This window comes from Mesocricetus auratus, unplaced genomic scaffold, assembly GCF_017639785.1.
Source record: "Mesocricetus auratus isolate SY011 unplaced genomic scaffold, BCM_Maur_2.0 Super-Scaffold_100006, whole genome shotgun sequence".
Classification (NCBI taxonomy): Eukaryota; Metazoa; Chordata; class Mammalia; order Rodentia; family Cricetidae; genus Mesocricetus; species Mesocricetus auratus.
Window position 1 is genome coordinate 50,489,574 of NW_024429190.1, and position 19,041 is coordinate 50,508,614.

General features: G+C 39.9%; 1 protein-coding gene across 1 annotated transcript in view; it reads left to right on the forward strand.

The window, feature by feature from the left end:
• Gabrb1 (gamma-aminobutyric acid type A receptor subunit beta1) overlaps window positions 1-13,857 on the forward strand; it is a 418,614-nt gene extending 404,757 nt beyond the window's left edge. The window contains exon 9 of the mRNA XM_005080793.3: window positions 1,400-13,857. Within this exon, the coding sequence (XP_005080850.1) occupies window positions 1,400-1,744 (345 nt within the window). The 3' untranslated portion in view covers window positions 1,745-13,857. The remainder of the gene's footprint in view (window positions 1-1,399) is intronic.
• The last annotated feature ends 5,184 nt before the right edge of the window (window positions 13,858-19,041 follow it).

Sequence of the window (19,041 nt, forward strand, 5' to 3'; positions counted from 1 at the left end):
ACTGAGAGAGCCATGGGGAACAAGTCAGAAAGCAGTGTTCCCCCGCCCCCAGTCTGTTCAGTTCCTGGTTCTAGTCCTGCCCTGCTTAAGTTCCAGATCTGATTTCCCTTCATGATGGATTGTAACCTAGAAGCTGCAAGATTAAAAAAACCTATTCCTCCTCCAAGCTGCTTTTGGTCATGGTGTTCTATCACAGCAACAGATAGCAGATGAGAACAGAAGATAAGCGCTGGTTAGGTTTTACTATCAATTTGACATAACCTGGAGTCACAGGGAGGTGGGGGACACAGGACTGAGGAATTGCCCAATTCAGATTGCCCTGAATTAGTGTCTGAAGGCATTGTTTTGATTGGTAGTTTGCATGTGAGGGCCTGGCCCACTGTGGGTAGCACCACACCTAGGCAGGTGGACCTCAGCTGTGTAAGACAAAGAGAAGCCAGAAAGGAGGCACAGTTCCTCCATTGTTCTTGTCTCCAAGTTTGTGCTTTAGCTCCTGCCCTGACTGCTCTCACTGATGGATTATAATCTAGGGTTTAAACTAAATAAACTCTTCCCTTCCCAGGTGGGTTTTGGTCAAAATGTTTCATTAGCAGCAACAGAAATCAAATTAGAACAAGATAAGTAGACAGGTGGTTAAAGATAGAAGATGAATAATATATGATAGACATATAGATAGATAGAGATAGAGAAGCAGATGATAGATAATGACGACAGATAGACAATAAATAGATCATATAAACGAATGGTACATAGGTAATTGATAGAAATAGATAGATGATAGACAAAAAGTTGGAGATAGAGAAATTAATTAATAGATATATAATAGGTATACAGATAATAATAGAAGATAGATAACTGTGATAAGTAATTAATAGAGATAGGTAGACATAATAGGTAAATAGAAGATAAAATAGATAACTAATAGATCAATGATAAGTAGATAGATAACAGATGGATAACTGATAGAAATTGATGGTTGATACAGATGACAGAAACTAGACATATGCTAAATAAGAAATGGATGGCAAATAGCTGCTGACAGAGAGTTGATAGGCAGATTTATAGAAGATAAATACTATAATTGCTGGAGGTAGACAGACAATTGATAGAGATAGCTTGTTGCTATACATTGATGACAGAAGATAGAGGTAGAGGATGAGTGATAGGTAGCTAAAGGAAGACAAAAGGTTGATAGATAGAATGAATGAATGACAAATGATTGACAGACAGTCAGATGAATTATAGATAATTCGTTGCCAGGCAGCACATGCAGCCAGTTCTCTCCTGAGATGGATCAGTGTACACGAAATGGGAAGGATCGATGTGTCACCCTGTGACAACGACGGCATGACTGAGAATGCCCTTGGTGAGTGTCTGAGCATGTCCTCTCTGCCCTCAGGTCGACGCCCATGGCAATATTCTCCTCAGCACCCTGGAAATCAGGAATGAGACCAGTGGCTCCGAGGTGCTCACGGGTGTGAGTGACCCCAAGGCCACCATGTACTCGTATGACAGTGCCAGCATCCAGTACCGCAAGCCGCTGAGCAGCCGCGAGGGCTTCGGGCGCGGGCTGGACAGGCACGGGGTGCCAGGCAAGGGGCGGATCCGCAGGCGTGCCTCGCAACTCAAAGTGAAGATCCCTGACTTAACTGACGTGAACTCCATAGACAAGTGGTCCCGAATGTTTTTCCCCATCACCTTTTCTCTTTTTAATGTCGTTTATTGGCTTTATTATGTCCACTAAGGTCAGTCTCATGGTTCGGTTTAGACTATCTTCCTTGGCTTGTTTTCTAACCCCACAGGTTCCCAACAGCAATTACTGCTGTGGTTTTTGAGGTAAGAGATTCAGCCATCCAACTGGTTTTCAGTCTTGCGTGTCAGTTTTTATTATCACACCATGTTTACTTCAACAACAACAACAACACAAAGGTGTTTTTTTCTCCTGTCTACTGTGGTCCAGGTTACTAGCTCTGTAAGAGTTCCATCAATTGCTTTGTTTACAAAGGGAGAAGCAGATGGGTGGTAGCTATTGCTGGCCATATTTCCTAGTTGCCCTGGATCTTACTGAATAATTTGAAAATGAAAATGTACAGTGGACCTTGCTGTCCACCTGCACTGTGTTCTCTGAGTAAACTGTAATCATCTCATTCTGCCAAAAAAAAATTTTAAATGACAAGAAAAAAAATAACTTCAGCATCTCAGAAGAATAAAGCCATTGACAAATCACAGGTTTCCAGGAAGCAGGATATAACACTAACAGTTCCCCGCCACTCTGAAGTTCTCCCTAGTCCCTTCTAGAAAGGCTTCTCAGCTCTGTAGAAGAGGGACATCAAAGCTAGCATTAGTCACCTTTTTTTTTTAACCAAACCCACCGTACTGTGTCCATCTAACAATGGCCATGGAGATCCCTAACGATACTTTTTTCCCCAAACTGCTTGAATGTTCAAGTTAGTGCTAGAATCCAGCCTGATCTAACTGGTAGTCACTGAGAATGTTTTTCTTTCCTGCTCAAGAATAAAGAGTTTGGGGGACAATCAATATTTTTCTTACTGACAGTCCTTCATTAACCTTAGAATGTCTTGATGCCATGAACCATGTGGTCTTATTTCCACAGCTCCTGCTCCAAAAAGTAGAGAAAGGATATGAGGGGTCCAGGTGGTTTGGGATTTTAAGGAGGTGGAGACCAATTTTTTTACTTGAGGAAAAAAATTGCTATTTCTCTGAGAAAAGCAAGGCTTGCGTATTGCAAAAAGGATGCCTGGCCAGTTATCTGCACTGCCGAGTCTTAAGTCATGTTGTATGAATTGCTTAGCCTTCTTAAGGGAAACATGCATCGAATGGTGACAACAAACACATCACACAGGACTCTACTGGAACAATTTGATTCCGTTCGCTGAGCTCTGCATTTCAAACTACAACATGGATGGCCCAGGAAATGCCCATCCACATGTCATTGTCTTCCTCCAAAGCCAGATTTCCAGTTTAAAACAACCTTTAAAGTAGCAAAACTCTCAGAAAGAGGAGAAACTCATAATGACAAAACACTGAGTCTTTGTCCATGCACACCAGCCACTGAAGTGTGGACTCTGCCTGTCTACACTCATTAATCACTGTCATTATTTCACGGCCACGTCTGTGCTTATAGATTATTCTGGGTCGTGGTTTTCATGACTTTCAGTAAAGCAACACAATTCCAAATATGCACAACAAGCTACTGTTGAGTTCTTTCCATTTTATGTCATTAAAATCCTGTTTTCTTTCAGACTGAGTTTGTAAAATTATACATGTTTATTTGCAGGGTTGAGTGAGACCACAAATTGGCTAACCTTGGATGGAGGCCATGACCCATGCATGTGATAAGGAGTGGCAGGACTAATCAGGACAACTGCCTCACTTGATAGTCTGACTCTCCTCTTGGAAGAGAATCAATGTGTAGAGCAGTGGGAGCAGCTAAAATTATTGTCACAGTTGGAAAGGGAAGCTGGAATTCCTATGAATGAGTTCAACAGGAGAACATGAAAAATACATTTAGAAAACAAGAGGGAAATACAAACCTTAAATAAGTTAGTGTAGCTGGATGTAATAACAGACACTAGCGAAAACATAAAAATCCCACTACATATTAAAAAAATAAACTAATCGCAGCAATTTCTTGAAGAGTGCTGGAATTTTGAGGACGAATTCTCACTTAGGTATCCAAGAAATGTAAACATGGTTCCCAGGTTGAGCTATCCTTAAACTGTGGTCACTGGGTCATCCGTGTAAAGTCCTGCTCAGCTCCCTGCAGGCTGAGATGCCTTGCCATGTACAATGCCAGGACAGAATAGAATGTAGCTCTGTCTGTAATGGGAGGTTCCTATTGCCTATGAATACCCAGGAGCCACCATGCAGTCATTCATTTTAAACATAGGAGGAGAAATTAGATGCCTGATGCTGAACAGAAACTATCATTCTGATGTCAAAGCCTTTTAAAAGGCTTTTAAGAAAGAAATACTGAATCAGAGAAGGTGTCTATTAAGATCTTCTCATAAAAGATTATTTTTTCAGTACTATATTTTCCTTTTTAAAATCTAAAGTGATTTTGTTATAGTTTTAGATAGAAAGCATTTTTGCAGAAAAAAAGAAACATTTTTGAACCCCTACATTATAACCTTTTAAAATGTAAAATGATTAGGCCTGAACTGCCCACTGGGAATGATATGGTATGGGGATCACAGCCATTATGCAAATCCGATCAAATGACTTTGATATCAGAGGCAATGGAAGCCCAAAGCATTGAAAAGCTGTCAGGCTTGTGGGTCATGATCTTTGTCCCAAACTTCTGAACACCTCCCAGACTAATCCATTCCTCTCTGCTCCCTTCCCAAGCCAAACAGTGACAAGGAAGCATCTTCCTTCTCTGGCTTTCTCCCTCTTCTTGCCCTAAATGTTGTAAATAAAACATAAAAGTCATGAAACATTCTTAAATGTCCTCACACTGGCCCCCATTCTTGAAAGATTCAGATTACGTTACACAAAGGTTATTGTTTAACTATTATTGAGTTGATTTCTTTTTGCCCTGAAAATAGCCATAATCCCCCGCATCAAGGAACAGAAACTGACAATGGTTTATGCCTCATTTATACCCAGAGAAGGCCATGTTTCGCAGTTCAACTGTGGGACAGATTCTGTGGAAGACTTACCCTGCTGTGGGAGAGTAGACATCACACCTTCTACTTGACCGTGGTGACTACACACTCATCCCTTCTTCTCATATTTTTCCTTGGCTTAAAGTATCAGATGTTCCTTCCAGTTAGCATTTCTCTGAGGCAAAGACCCAGGTAAAGGCTTATTTCTGCTTGAGTAATCCAGGATTAGTATCCCCATCTCCTCTGTTGCCAAATAGAAACAGCAGCTGGCTGGCACATCTGCTGAGGGAATAATCTGTGTTTGTGGACACGCCACCTTTATTGTGCATTACACTCAGTGATGTATCTTAAAAATTAAATGAAAAAAATGTGGTGCAGAGAAAAAGAATAGTGGCTTTAGGGTCCAAAAGGATGGCTTTCTCTAAAAGCAAGTCAAGGGAAATTGACAAAATTCCATTACCTTGTGTCAATGACTATTTTATGAATGTTTGTTTCGGAAGGTTTTATTACAATCTGCCAAGTTAAACAAAAAGGATACAGGATAAGCCTTCCAGAAGAAAATGGTCTCCAAGATTTCTCATGTCAAAAATTTTGGACAGTATGTTGTCACAGGTGATGCACCGCCATTTGTTTGTTAAAGTATCATCATGTATCATAGGAAGGGGTGAAAGGAGTGTGCGAGCATTTGCTCAAGATGGTTCACTCAGCAGTTTCTGGGATGAGCAGAAGAGAAAAACATATATCTGAAAGAAAACACAAGGGTACATTTGTTAATGGAATGTAGACTACTGTGTAAACTTCATTGTAAATTCTGTACATAGTTCACTGAACTGTTCCCTGTGGTGTAGTGATCCTCAACTTTGGGTGGATGTTTGAAAACCCTGAGCACTGTAAATAATGTAAGCTTATGAAGCATTTGCTTTTATTCATAAAGTGAAATGATTAGTGATTTGGGCCCAAATCAGAATCTCTCCAGCTCTTGCTCTTTCATGCATACAGTTGTGTGACTCTGCTGTAAGCCATAGCCAGGTGTCTGTGATCACTGCCTCATGCCTTTACCCACTAAAAGGGACAGCAGCTGCTTAGAAGGCTGCCAACCCGTGGGGCCAAAGAACAGAGCACCAGCAGAAACTGGAACGGGGCAATCTGCTCCTTGAACAGTCATGAAAAGTAGATAAGTTGTTTTCAGTCACTGTGGCTATTTGTATCATCAAAAACTGAATTACTGATGCTGCTTAAGGGGTCAGGGATGGAAGGGATGCTCAAAATCCACAGGTAATCCAAAGCTTTATTTGCACCAATAGCTTTAGCTTCTAACTTCTCCACTATGTTTTCTAGAACTTCTAAAAAGACTTAAAATGAATAGAATAGATGGGTTTGACCAGGGTTAACAATCAGTATCCAAAGGATAGGCAGGGGTACAAGGAGAGACGATAAATGTCTTTGATAGCACTAGGTGGCAGACCCACACCTGAAAGGCACAGAGGGAACTGTCTTAAAAGTAGAGAAAATCTTTGGTGTGAACTGATCGAGAAGAGAAACAGTGATTTAACTTGGGGAAGGGTGCGTATGGTGTGAGGAACTTGAGTTTGAAGAACCTGGTAATTAAATGTTTCCAGATATTATTTCCTCCATGTTTTCAGAGTTCTTTCAAAAGTCTTCAGTATGTAGGCTGTTATGCCACAGAATGTGTTTCCATGCAAACTGGAAATCCCAGAGAGGGTGAAGACACCAAAAGAAATTCAAAATATCCAAGCACTTGAAGACAGAAATTGGTTTCTTAGTGTTAGAGGGAAAGGTGTCCTCCCTGAAGGTAAGATCCTTTGTGTCATTTTACATGTTAAGGGAGCATACACAGGGAGCTATTCTTCTGGGACATTTTAATTCCGAAATGTGACCCACCACAAACTGGACACACAAAGCAAACGCTGTTGGAACTAATCCACTCTGCCAGTTTTCAGGTTAGAACACATTGTGGTTTTACCTTAGCTTTTCTTCAGATAACACATCAGCTGAAATGATTGAAAGTGTAATTGTTGGGAGCTGCAGCAAGCATTTGATAGAAAAGTTCTTTTTAATAAACGAATTACAAAACAGAAAATATTAAATGGCTAAAAGGGTAAGAATGAGGGTTTTGTGTTTGTTTTGACATCTCCCATGGCAGGAATTTCTCATTAAAATTGAAGCAGTCTAACGGGTTTTTATCTATTCAGAAGTCTTTGGCATATTACGGGACTTGTATCAAGAACCATTTTTGATTGATTCTCAAACCTCTTGTGTATCAGTAATCAAAAAAAAAAAGTCCAGTGGGAATTCCAGGTGGGAAATTGATACTCCTGAACCAGTTGAAAAGGAATTCCACTCTCCAGAGCAACACTCCCTGCATATTCTGTCCTGTGGACAATCAAAACAAGTCAGTGCATGCAAGAGAGGTCAAATAACCTGGTTTATTTGCCTTAGGGATACAGGGTCACAGATACATTCATTAAAATAGTCTCCTTCCAAAGCCAAAGGATGAGCAAGAGCAATATTGTTACCTGGCTCTTGCCTCTTCCCGTGCTTCTCCTTAAGGAGAAACAGGAAAGAGGAGACACTCCCAAATATATTTTTATATGTCCAAGTAACGAAAATATTATGTGTATTTTGCAGTTTTGGATTTTATAAAATAGATGAACAGATCTTCTGTCTTATTCTTTCCCAACTACATACCCAAATGGAATTGATTCCTTTATTTATTTGTCCATCTCATTTCCAAAGCTCATATGCTATCTTGCTCATATTTAGATAGCAGCTTCAATCTTTGGACTTATATTGTATTTCTTCATTAAATTCACAAACAAAGAATTATAATAGTTCTTCCCAATTCCTACTCATAACGCCTTTAAAAGGTCTTCAGAAGTAAATCTTTTCATCGTTGCCACCTCTGAATGCCCCTGAATTATTTTTATTTGTTTTTTATGTAAAGAGTACACATGTTTACAAACACCTTTTCTCTCCCAATTTATTTCAAAATATGGTAGAAATGAAAGTAATGAAGTTAGACCTATGGAAGATTATGTTGTCTATACTAGAGCTTAAAATTAAGTCCATTTTCTCAATATAATTGTAACGTGGTAAATCCATGCTACATTCGTCAATGGCTATGCATACCCTTAGTCTTAACTACATGGTATTTAAAGTTTTACTACTGTTCCTCGCAGAATGAGTTATCATGCAAGTAACAATCAGTGGTTACAGATAATCTTTTAGGATTTGGACCTAATTCATCATTTCTGCTCCTTTATCTCAGACTTATAGTTCATATATATCACCTCACCTTCATATATATCACCTCTCCCTCAACCTTCTATTAGATTCCATGCAGAGTTAGTAATTGCAAAAAAAACTTTATGCCCTGTTCAAATTATCATCAGAGAATTGTATAAGATACATTCCTTCAATAAAGTATCTCCACAGACTTAGATAACACAGTTCTCTAAACATACAGCAAACAATATGCACTATAATATTGGAAGGTTAACAGTAGTGGAGAGAGGGGGAGATATGGCTCCTCTCAGGTCTGTGGCTCTTGGCATGCCAGCAGATTACTTCAAGTTCTCTTCCGGAACCACATTTCAAAGGTTATTTTAGAAAGGCTCATGTACATAGGAGTTTAACCAGATGGTGCCAGTGTACCATGGTCCCTGTTGATGAAGCCTCGCAAATCTATAATAGTCTCTGTCACATGCCTTTGAGAGTTAGCTACTCGGTGTTAAGGGAATTGAATACTGGCTCATATTTCTTCCAAAACTCATCAAATAGGTAGTTACACAGGCAGGTAGTAAAATTATCTTACTACTTTTATAATACTCTGTGCTACAATCTTCCATTTTAAAAAAGTATCTTTAGGGACTCTCAGATAACATTCATCCATGTGATCTGGTCTCCATTTTTAGATCTTTGGAAGATACAGGTGTTCTTAAACCACCCTCTGTAACTCGGTCAAGAAAAAGCCATAAAGCCTTCCCTTGTGGGTGGAAAAGCCAACTTCTAGCCATTATCTGAGACCAAGTGCATTCTGTTGACATCTCCAGTTTTGAACTTCACATCTCTCTAATGTCCCTAAAATGAAACAAGCAAATATATTTGAGCTTTCAAGCCAGATGCAACTTCTCGTCTAGATGAGAGAGATTCTGGATCTTTAGAAGCTATTACCCATCCTTCTTTCCCCTTTCCCCTTGGACCCTGCTATACCACTTTGCCAGTCAAACTGGTCTGCTATTTTAGATACAGCCATGGCCAAAAATGAAAGTTTATTAAATTGTGATTAGTTCTGTGGTTACTTTCTAGCTAATGTACCCCTCCCCATTCCAACCTCTGATCATGATCACCAAAATGATTTCTGCAAGTATTCTTAACTTTTATTGAATGTTTATGCTTCTCCTGGAGCCTTCAAACTGTTCAAAATTGTTAGGATAATCTTTTCCCATCCAATTGCAAGTGTCTATGGATCTGTCACACACATCTTTGTTTTCATATGTGTTTTCTTCAATGCCTTATTTATTGAAAGTTTTTATCATTTATTATATTGAATTTTCTAAATAAAATTCCTAGGATAATGCCTAGAAGTACCATTTTCCTGCTATATGTCAGTCTTTGAATGGAACACCTTTTTTGTTTTGCAAAATTAGCAGAATATTCTGCTCCCAGCCTCGGGCATCCTTCAAAGATTCTTCCAACATCCCCATGTGCTGGTAGACTCCTGCTCCTCTTAAAGCAATGAGGCTATTGTTTTCTTTTCTGCCTTCCCATGGTGTTTTTAACCTATAGATGGAGTCATGCCTAACAATATCATTTTTCAGAGAAAGGAAACATTCCTGAGTATTAAGTCCTAACTGAGGTGACATTGCTATTTACTAACATAGGATTATCTGCTGAGATCCATTCAGGTGCAAGTGACAAAAGGTGCCTCTCAAAGGACCTTTCACTATCAAACAGTCATGTAACAGTAATATTAGAAGAGATTGGTCTATATTTCTTATTTCAATAATATAAGACCCAAGACTCTTCTCTGATTCTCTCAATATTATCAGCACTATGTGTGCATGTATGTATGTATGTATGTATGTATGTATGTATGTATGTATGTATTTATGTATGACCCAAGACCATTCTCTGACTCTCTCAATACTATCAGTACTCAGTATAGCTTCAACAGGGCTGCATAGACCAGTTCCCAGACATTAACACTATGGGACAGAAATGGGATAAGTTTTGCCTTAGATTACTTTTTAAAGGCAAAGAACTCTTTTCTCATCTCAGTCCCAGAAAGCATTCTTTTTTGTCCTCTTGGCCAACGTTAAGTTAGACATCATTCCGGAATCATTCACTGAAGAGTGTGGTTATCATGACTGGCTTATAACAAATACCCAGGGCTATTGTGCAATGTAAAAATTAATTAATTAATAACAAAAAGAAACTAAAAATGGCCTTGGGTAAATATCCAATAATGACTATCCCATATCAAATTAAATTAGAGAAAATACTTCCCCACTATAATATAGCATTTTGCTCTATACTCTGGCCCTATGAAGTTATGACAACACCAATATCACAACACAGGAGGCAAAATAGCTTAAATAACTCACCCAGATCTGATAGTTATTGGTGACGTGGGTATTCATTCCCAGCTTTTCTTTCCTTGAAAGACAAAGTTTCTACCTCTCCCATAAGATCTATGTTTGATCCCTTTGATCTGGACGATACAGGCTGTTGGAGTAATTCAAAGATGTGTGGAAACTTGGAAGAAGACAGCTCTTCCACCAAAGAATAAGATACTACTAACCCAGCAGATGCTGTCCAGTTTATTTCTGTCCACTCTACCGTCTCTCCACTCCCCACACAATAGCTTCTCATTGTCCTAAGGGAAGGATAAAGCAGAGCTTCCGCTGAGCTCCATTCTTCAGGTTCATAACATTATCGTTAAAGGATCCACTTTGTCTGAATTTGAAAGGCAAATTAAGTGACTGCTTTAAAGGACAGAGTCTCACCACCCGCTTGTTCCATCTGACCAGCCTTCACCACTTGTATCCACTATGCTCCTCATGGCTCTCTTTAATTAACACCTTTGAGATTGATCCATAGATCTCCACTACCCTTAACTCCAACAGCCAGGCATCATCCCCAAATGCTCTTATTGTTATACTTCAAGTTTTCCATCTTAAGGTCAGTGTCAGCATGCTCTTCCTTGCTCCACCCCAGTGGTAACTTGCAGAACAAGCCACCAACACCCAAAATATCCATCCAAGTATCCAGCCTCTTTCTTCACCTACTGGTACTCCTTCAATTCTTGTAGCAACTCTGTCCAATGAAATTGGATATCTTGTGTGTTTCCAGTACTCTTGTAAATATTCTGCCTCTCTAATGGTCTCTAAGGGGGCAAAAAGTCCTTAAGAGTAAACACCCCACTTTCTAAGTCCTTTGTAGAATCTCATGCACAAAATATCCAAATAAATTTTAAAAAATAAAATCACACAGGTGAGCCCTGGCTGACCCCATACGGAGTGGCCACTAGGGTTTTTTCCCACTGATTGAGTAGGCACACACAATCTTCCTAATACCTCCGTTGTACACAAGCTCTAGGAGAACTGAATTTTCCATCCTAATTACTTCTGCTTTCCTTTATTATCAAAAAAGGAACATTTTCTTCCATACTTTCATTTCTACTCCTGCTAAGCTATGCCTACCTTATGATTAAAAGTCTTTTGAATGTATGTTCTATGAGGTGTTTGAAGTTGGAATGGCATTACATTGTCAGTGGAACATTTTGATGTGAATTCTAAGAGAATAGTCATGGAGGATGATGTACAGCAAGGTCGACTTCTTCTAAGATATACATAGATGAGTTGGCACTACCTAGGAAGGAGGGACGGCTCTTAACACTCACCACTGCTTCTCAATTATTAAGAAGCAGGGAATGTGAACTATCTTTTGTAAACCTTTCAATCGCTGACATTCCTGTTGTGTATTTAGATGCTTTCATGAAAGAAACACAGACTTTGCACACCTTACCTCCCAGGGACCACCAGCCACCCCAGTTTTACTAGGTAGTATATTTTTCTACATATATTCTCCCCCAATACATTGGGTTTCAGTGTGTTTGACTTTTCTTTTATATCAATGCATTATTGTCTGATTTCTTTACCTTTAAAATGAAATATTCACTGGAAAAAGCTTGAAATGTGTTTTGCAGGAGTGCCCCTGTGATATTTTTAAGAAAGCCTCCCCCAGGATCATTCTAACTCACTGTAGTAAGAGTTATGTATCCAAATAACCTTTTATATTCAGAACATCCACTATTTTTCTAATGAGGGAATGCTTATGATTTTATACACATGTATTTACTCACTGTTGCTCAATCCCCAGTTTTAAAATAAGCCAATGATTTTCTTGATTAGAAAAAAAAAAAGACCATGTGGCACTTTTAAAAGGTCAAGATTGCCTGAGGTTTTTGGAAATTCCCATTGATGTAGATGCTTACAAGTTCCAAAGATGCTTACATTTTTAAAACAAGCTTTTGGTTTTCATCACCAGGCAGCATTTTGTGCCATTGTGATGGACATATGATGGCTGATATAATGTTGGTATACTATGTAGAAGGTTAAGATAAACTGGAGTTTACAATGCTGCATAAACACAAATCAGACTTTTCTAGAGAAAAGCACCTGGATTGAAGATGCCTCTCTCGAGATACTTCTCGTGGCTGCCCATCACCTCTGGAAAATTCTTTCACCCCCTTGAGTTTAACAAGGGGTTAAATCTATGGTAAAGGCCTTCCACTTCTACAAGGGTGGGGGCTGGGAAATCAAGTCTCATTAGGCTAGAGAATACGAAATCACGAAATGACGATGCTGTCGGCAGTGATTCAAACACCTCTTTGGCAACTACTTCACTGGAAACTTGACTGAATCCAAACTGTATCCAAACCTGCCAAACAAGTGTCTGCTACTTTAATTCATAGCATCCTGTGTTAAATAGCTGTGGCTTTCAAAGCAGGTGCTACCTACAAGCAGAAAGAAACACACACCTTCTGTTGCCTCTCAGCTAAGCTCACCAAACATGTCAGAGGACTTTAAGTGGTTGGTTCTTTTCCTTGTGACTTTTGAATCTCCACTAACTAACCAATTTTGCGATCTACCCTCCCAAATATGATTTAGCAAACTCGGTATTCTGATTGACATTACACAGTTCTTATAAATAAAATAATTCCTTTCTGGTTTTCAGAACGCAAACTTCTTGCCTCACAAAGAAACAAATCTTTTACTTTTTGACAAAGCCTTTTCTTCCTAACATAAGCAAGTAATACTCTTTGTATACCTATCAGACCACTAGAAAAGTTGAATAGCAAGAAACAGTATTTCTGAAAACCTGTAGAAATTTTTTAATGAAATGGCGCAGGATTGAACAGGTGCCAAGAAAGGAAAAGATGGACTCCTTACTTTTATAACTCAAGATTTCTATTTTGTATCAATATATGCTGCATTTTCTGACTGAAGTTGTTGTCTGTCTAATAGGATTTGTGATCTGTCGCTTTTTACATTTGAAATCAAATTTCATACAGTAAGCTTGTTTGTCCCTTTTTGTTTGGGATTTGATTAGAATATTTTGTTTTATTAATTTCTTTTTATGTGCTAAAAAGCAAGTGACTTATGCCTTCATTATCTTAAACGCTATCTGTGGAAAAAATCCATGAAGCCTGTAGACTGTGATTAATACAAATAAAAGGTAGATCCCCCTGTAAACAGTGAATCTGTGAATAAGGACTTGTTCAGTGGCCTCTGACTCCTGCCCCTTTGTCCCTTCATGGCCTTCTTTCTATTCTGAGTCATCCATCAAGTGATTGTGTATTCCTGTAAGATACAAAATCAAATTACATGCTATCAGGTATGGACACAACGAGACGCTTGCGCTCTCGATTTCAGGACTCCCAGCCACCCTCACAGTCACGGGACTGTCCTCCACTCAGCATTTTTGTTAACAGTGTGGCTTTGCTATAAAACACGCCATTGTTTGCTTTGGTATACAAGATTTTAACTGTTGCAGCAAATGAAAGACAGGTCGCAAGTCTGAAAGGCTGGTGTCAGAGACCATCGGCTCCGATTGTAACTGTGAAGCTTCTGAAATGGAATTTATTGCTGTAAATATGTACAATTTACGTTGGCTTATTTCAATAAAAAATTTTAAAAATCAATTAGAGATGGCTACATATAATGCTTACTTTGTACTGTTTTAAAACACAGAAGATTTCAGCTTTTTATGATCCTTCACAATGTTGAAAATTCTGAATTTATTGTTTGACAGATTTTCTTTTAAAAGCTGAGTCCCTGTAGGTAGAAGAGATTCCTTGCAGGATTATCAGAAAAACTGGAAAACAAAAAAGAGGTGGCACTTTAGTGGGAGTTTGTTTCTGCACTACTTTAAACACATTCTTTAGGAAACATGCCTTACACGCATGAACAGATAGAGCATTTCTACAGCGGATGGGATGAAGACCACGAACAGTCTCATCATACTAAAATTGATGTCTAAAACGAAGTCTCTAAGTATTCCATTGTGAGGTGACTTTTGTCAGTATGGGTTTTTTGTTTGTTTGTTTGTTTGCTTGTTTGTTTGTTTTTGTTGTTTTATCTCTGCTGTAGTCATGAATACTAAAGCTGTCTGCTGGTCTTTCCTCATTTGAAGACCTCTGATTTCCAAACTCACTCTCTCCCTTGAGAAAGTATTGACAATAAAATAATGAACAGACTGAAGTTTTGAAGGCCATGTATCTGTAAATCGATGGTTAGCAGAATAGCTTTTCAATAAAAGTCTAAATTCCAGCCCGGGGAAAAGCTTACTATCTATCTAACAAAGTAACTGGGAATCATAATTTATTGGAGCTCTGAGTTTCATCTAGACGATGGGCTTTTTCATGGCATTCGATATCGGCACACATTCCCAGGACGCCAGTACGACATGGAAGAAGGAAATACCCATATAATTTTATCTAAATTAGAAAGGGAACAAATATATAAGCAATGTGTTTAGTAAGAAATAGATGGCTCATGTCTTATCTTCCTAAACAAAGAAAAACTGAAGTGTTATTAAATCAGCAAGCAATTAGTAGTTATTAGGCAAGGGAAATGTGCAAAGGCTAGAGTAACAATGTAAACCAGTCTCAGGGAAGAGTAACTAAAGGACACCAGTGCAAACCAGTATGACTCCACACTCCCAAGGATTACAAAGTATGGAAGTGCCCAGGCAAAGCTGGGTGACAGCATTCCTCCCCGGCTGGTGCACAAGAGGACCCTCTGGAGGCCTGGAACTGTCTGTGCAGTCAATGAGTATTTGTAGTCACTAGGATCCAAGTGATGTCGCCTCTGAATCTGTCACGTCATTTCTCTTGGACTGGTATTAATTCTGAAAATTTCCAAACATATTCACCTCCCAGGTTCTACATCATGAGTCTATGACTCACTCAAGCCAAGGAAGCAGGTAAGGTAGCTACAGATCTTTACCGCTTCCCCTTCTCCTCCAAACTTACTCCCCAGTCTCATGCCCAGGTCTGTAGCAGGCCACCTGCTGCAGCTTCCGCTCCCCACTGCCCCCTCTCCAGTGTGTCACCCAGGCCTCCTCAAGCCTTCCACTCCACTCATCCTACTACTCCAGCCCCCAACTCCAGCAGATGTTCCCTAGGAACCTACCAGCCAAGCAAGCAAAGCAAGTAGGCCAGCAAAGCAAGTAGGGGAATTTGGGATCTTCACTCTCTCCTCTAAATTCAATGCCTGAGTCTCATCCCCAGATCTGAAGTAGGATCCTACTGTGGCTTCTTCTCACTCTCTGTCCCCCCCTTTTCAGAGGACTAAGCAGATCCTGGTGGAACACCCTGCTTTTCTGCCTCCTATGGACCTCCTCAGGCAGTAACCCCTAGATCAACCCCATTCCTATGCATCAGCTCCCCAATACCTAGAAAAACATGTTACTCAGAATCACCAGTGACCACACCTATCAGGATCCCAGAAAAATTCCCAGCAGGCAACACAAAACCACAGCATCCCCCTAAGAACCAGAGAGGGCAACAGAAACCAAGGAACAAAACACCCACCCAACCAAGACAAGACCAGGTATCAGCACCTAAATTACAATCTTCACAATCCCAGATGCCTAGATGCCAAAGTAAAAACACAATCAGTAGCAGGCAGGACAATTTGCCTCCCTAGAGCCCAGCAACCCTACCACAGCAGCCCCTGAGTATTGAGACAGAACAAAGGCCTTAAGATAGCATTTGTGAATATAGATATGAATCTTTAAAGGGGAAATGAATAAATCACTTAAAGAAATTTACGAAGACACAAACAGTGAAAGGAAATGAATAAAACAGTTCAGGGCATTAAAGCAGAAATAGAATCCATAAAGAAAACCCAAATGAGGAAATCAAGAAATAAAATATTATGAACTCAAACAGGATCCTCAGAGGCAAGACTGACCAACAGAAATCAAGAGATGGAAGAGATGCTCTCTGGCATTGAAGACACAATAGAAGAAATAGCTACATCAGTCAAAGAAAATGTTAAATCTGAAAAAAATCCTGGCACAAAACATCCAGGAAATATGGGACACTATGAAAAGACCAAGTCTGAGAATAATAGGAATAGAATAAGGAGAAGAAACCCAGGTGAAAGCCACAAAAAATATCTTCAACAAAATCATAGAAGAAAACTTCCTTAACCTAAAGAAGGAATTGCCTATCTAGGTACAAGAAGCATACAGAACACCAAATAGACTGTACCATAAAGAAAATCCTCTTGGCACATAATAATTGAAACATTAAAAGAACATAGAAAAATAATTTTAAACTGCAAAAGGAAAAGAGCAAAAAACATTTAAAGGCAGACCTATTAGAATGACATCTGACTTCTCAATGGAGACTGTAGTAATTTGAAAGAAAACGTCTCCCAAAGGGAGTGGCACTATTAGGAGGTGTGGCTTTGTTGGAGTGGGTGTGGTCTTATTGGAGGAAATGTGTCACTGTGGAGGTGGGCTTTGGGAGTGGGGGTTCATATATGTCAAGCCATATCCAGTGAGACAGTCTACTTCCTGTTGCTTGCATGTCAACATGTAGCAGCTCCTTCTCCAGCACCATGTCTACTTGAGCGCCGCCATGCCCCCCTCCATGATTATTTTGAACTAAACCTCTAAAACTGTAAGCTGCCACATCAATTAAACATTTTATAAGAGTTGCTGTGATCATGGTGTCTTTTCACAACAATAGAAACCCTAACTGAGACAGAGACTCAAAGAGCAAGAAGGGCCTGGACAGATGTTCCACAGACATGGGCCCAGACCACTACGCCCAGCAAAATTTTTCATCACAATAGATGGAGAAAATAAGACTTTCTACAATAAAATCAAAAGTAAGCAACATCTATTGGCAAATGCAACCTTACAGAAGGTGCTAGAAGGAAAACATAATGAATAAATAATCCAAGAAAAAAAACACATAAACAACAACAGTAAAATAACAGGAATCGACAAACACTGAACACTGATGACTCAATATCTACTGTTGCAACAACACAAATGCTGAGCATGCTGATAGCAACTTGTTGCTACTAAAGATGCAAAATGAGCAGACACCAGCAAGACTCAGAATCAGAAGACCCAAACTTCCACTCCTTTCCAGCACCACAGAGATACCAAGACAACAACACAACACATAAGTCAGCTCCATTCATAAGCAATTAAAATTCAGTAAAGATCCTAAAGGCATTCTGCTACACCCATAGGTCAGTATCTGACTCCGCCCTTACCAGAACAGAGTCCTCCTGCAGTAGATGGGACCCGCAACTGGACAATGTGCATGTGTGAGAGACCTTGAAACATCCAGTCCTAAATGGCATACCGTCATCAACTCCCCGCCCCCACAGCTCAGGGGACCCTGCAGAAGCAGAGGTAAGAATATATAAGAGCCAGAGGGGATAGATGACTCCAAGGAAGCAGTGTCTTCCAGACACAACAGGACGGATGCACACATGAACTCACAGAGACTGTGGCAGCACACACAGGACCTGCACAGATCCAAACCAGATGAGGCCCCAGTGCAGAGATGGGGAGGTAGACATGAGTTCCCATCCCCATCAAAGAAGCTAAAACCAACTAACAACCGCAAGCAAAAGAGAATTTGTTTCCCTAAGGAAGTCTCACTGGGTACACAAACCACACTTAAAGGCAGGTCCCAAGGCCGGCAGTAGATAGCCAACTCAAAATGAACTCAAAGGTATTTTGGGAGGTTTTTGCTTTTTTCCCCCTCTGGTCACATATTGCTTTATTTGGCTCCTTCCTTCCTTCCTCCCTCCCTTCCTTCCTTTCTTCCTTCCTTTCTCCCTGCCTCCCTTCTTCCCCTCCTTCCCTCCTTTCTTTCTTTTTAACCTTACTGATCTTTTAGTTATATATTATGGTTTCTGATTTTGAGTTTTTATGGTATGTGTGTAGATGAGTGCATATATTCTAGCGCTCTTTCTTAGTTTCATTTTTGTTTTTTTTTAATTTGTCTATTTTCTTAGGAAAGAAGGGATGGGGTTGGAAGTATGGAGAGATGAGGAGGATCAGGAAAGAGATGGAGGGGAAGCTGTGCATAATATATTACATGAAAATCACTTTATTTTCAATTTTAAAAAATAAAATTCAGTTAAGAAGAATCTGGACCATAGGCCAGAACAAAACTACCATCCCCATAGCAAAATTCCTGGCAATCACATGCCTCTGTCATCCTGCTATTCCTGGCTTCTCCTGGTTAAGCGGAACACCAGCATAAATCCAACATTGTGACACTTTGTAAGATGGCCCAAATGGCAGGCTTCTGTCTGAGAGAGTGGACAGGCCATGATATGTCTAGATGCCAGGGCCCTGTTGAGACCAAAAGACAGCAGACTGCTCCTGGCACTCCAGGAGCCCACAGTAGAGAAGAGGTAAAGACCAGTAGCTTCTCGCTGTGAGTGACAGGGAACAGAGGAGCATGTGGATGATGTTCCAGCTTCTTGGGACTGTCCAAGATGATCTCATTTGACTTAGAGTACTGATAAGCAAGACCCAGAATAATATAGAAAGTCAGAGGGCTAGGATGAGACTAGCAAGACAAGAGTGGTTTGCAGCAGCCCCAGGGAAACTGCAGTACCAACGTCAAACACCAGAGGGAACCAGAATTTGAGCACCTGACAGAGCCATAATTCCCTCTAACTGGGAATTTAATTTGCAAGTCACACACACACACACACACACACACACACACACACACACACACACACACACGAAAACCATGAAACATTTTATGGAAAGAAAACAGGCTCAACTATTCAGGAATATATGACAATGATATATACATATGTACTGAACATAA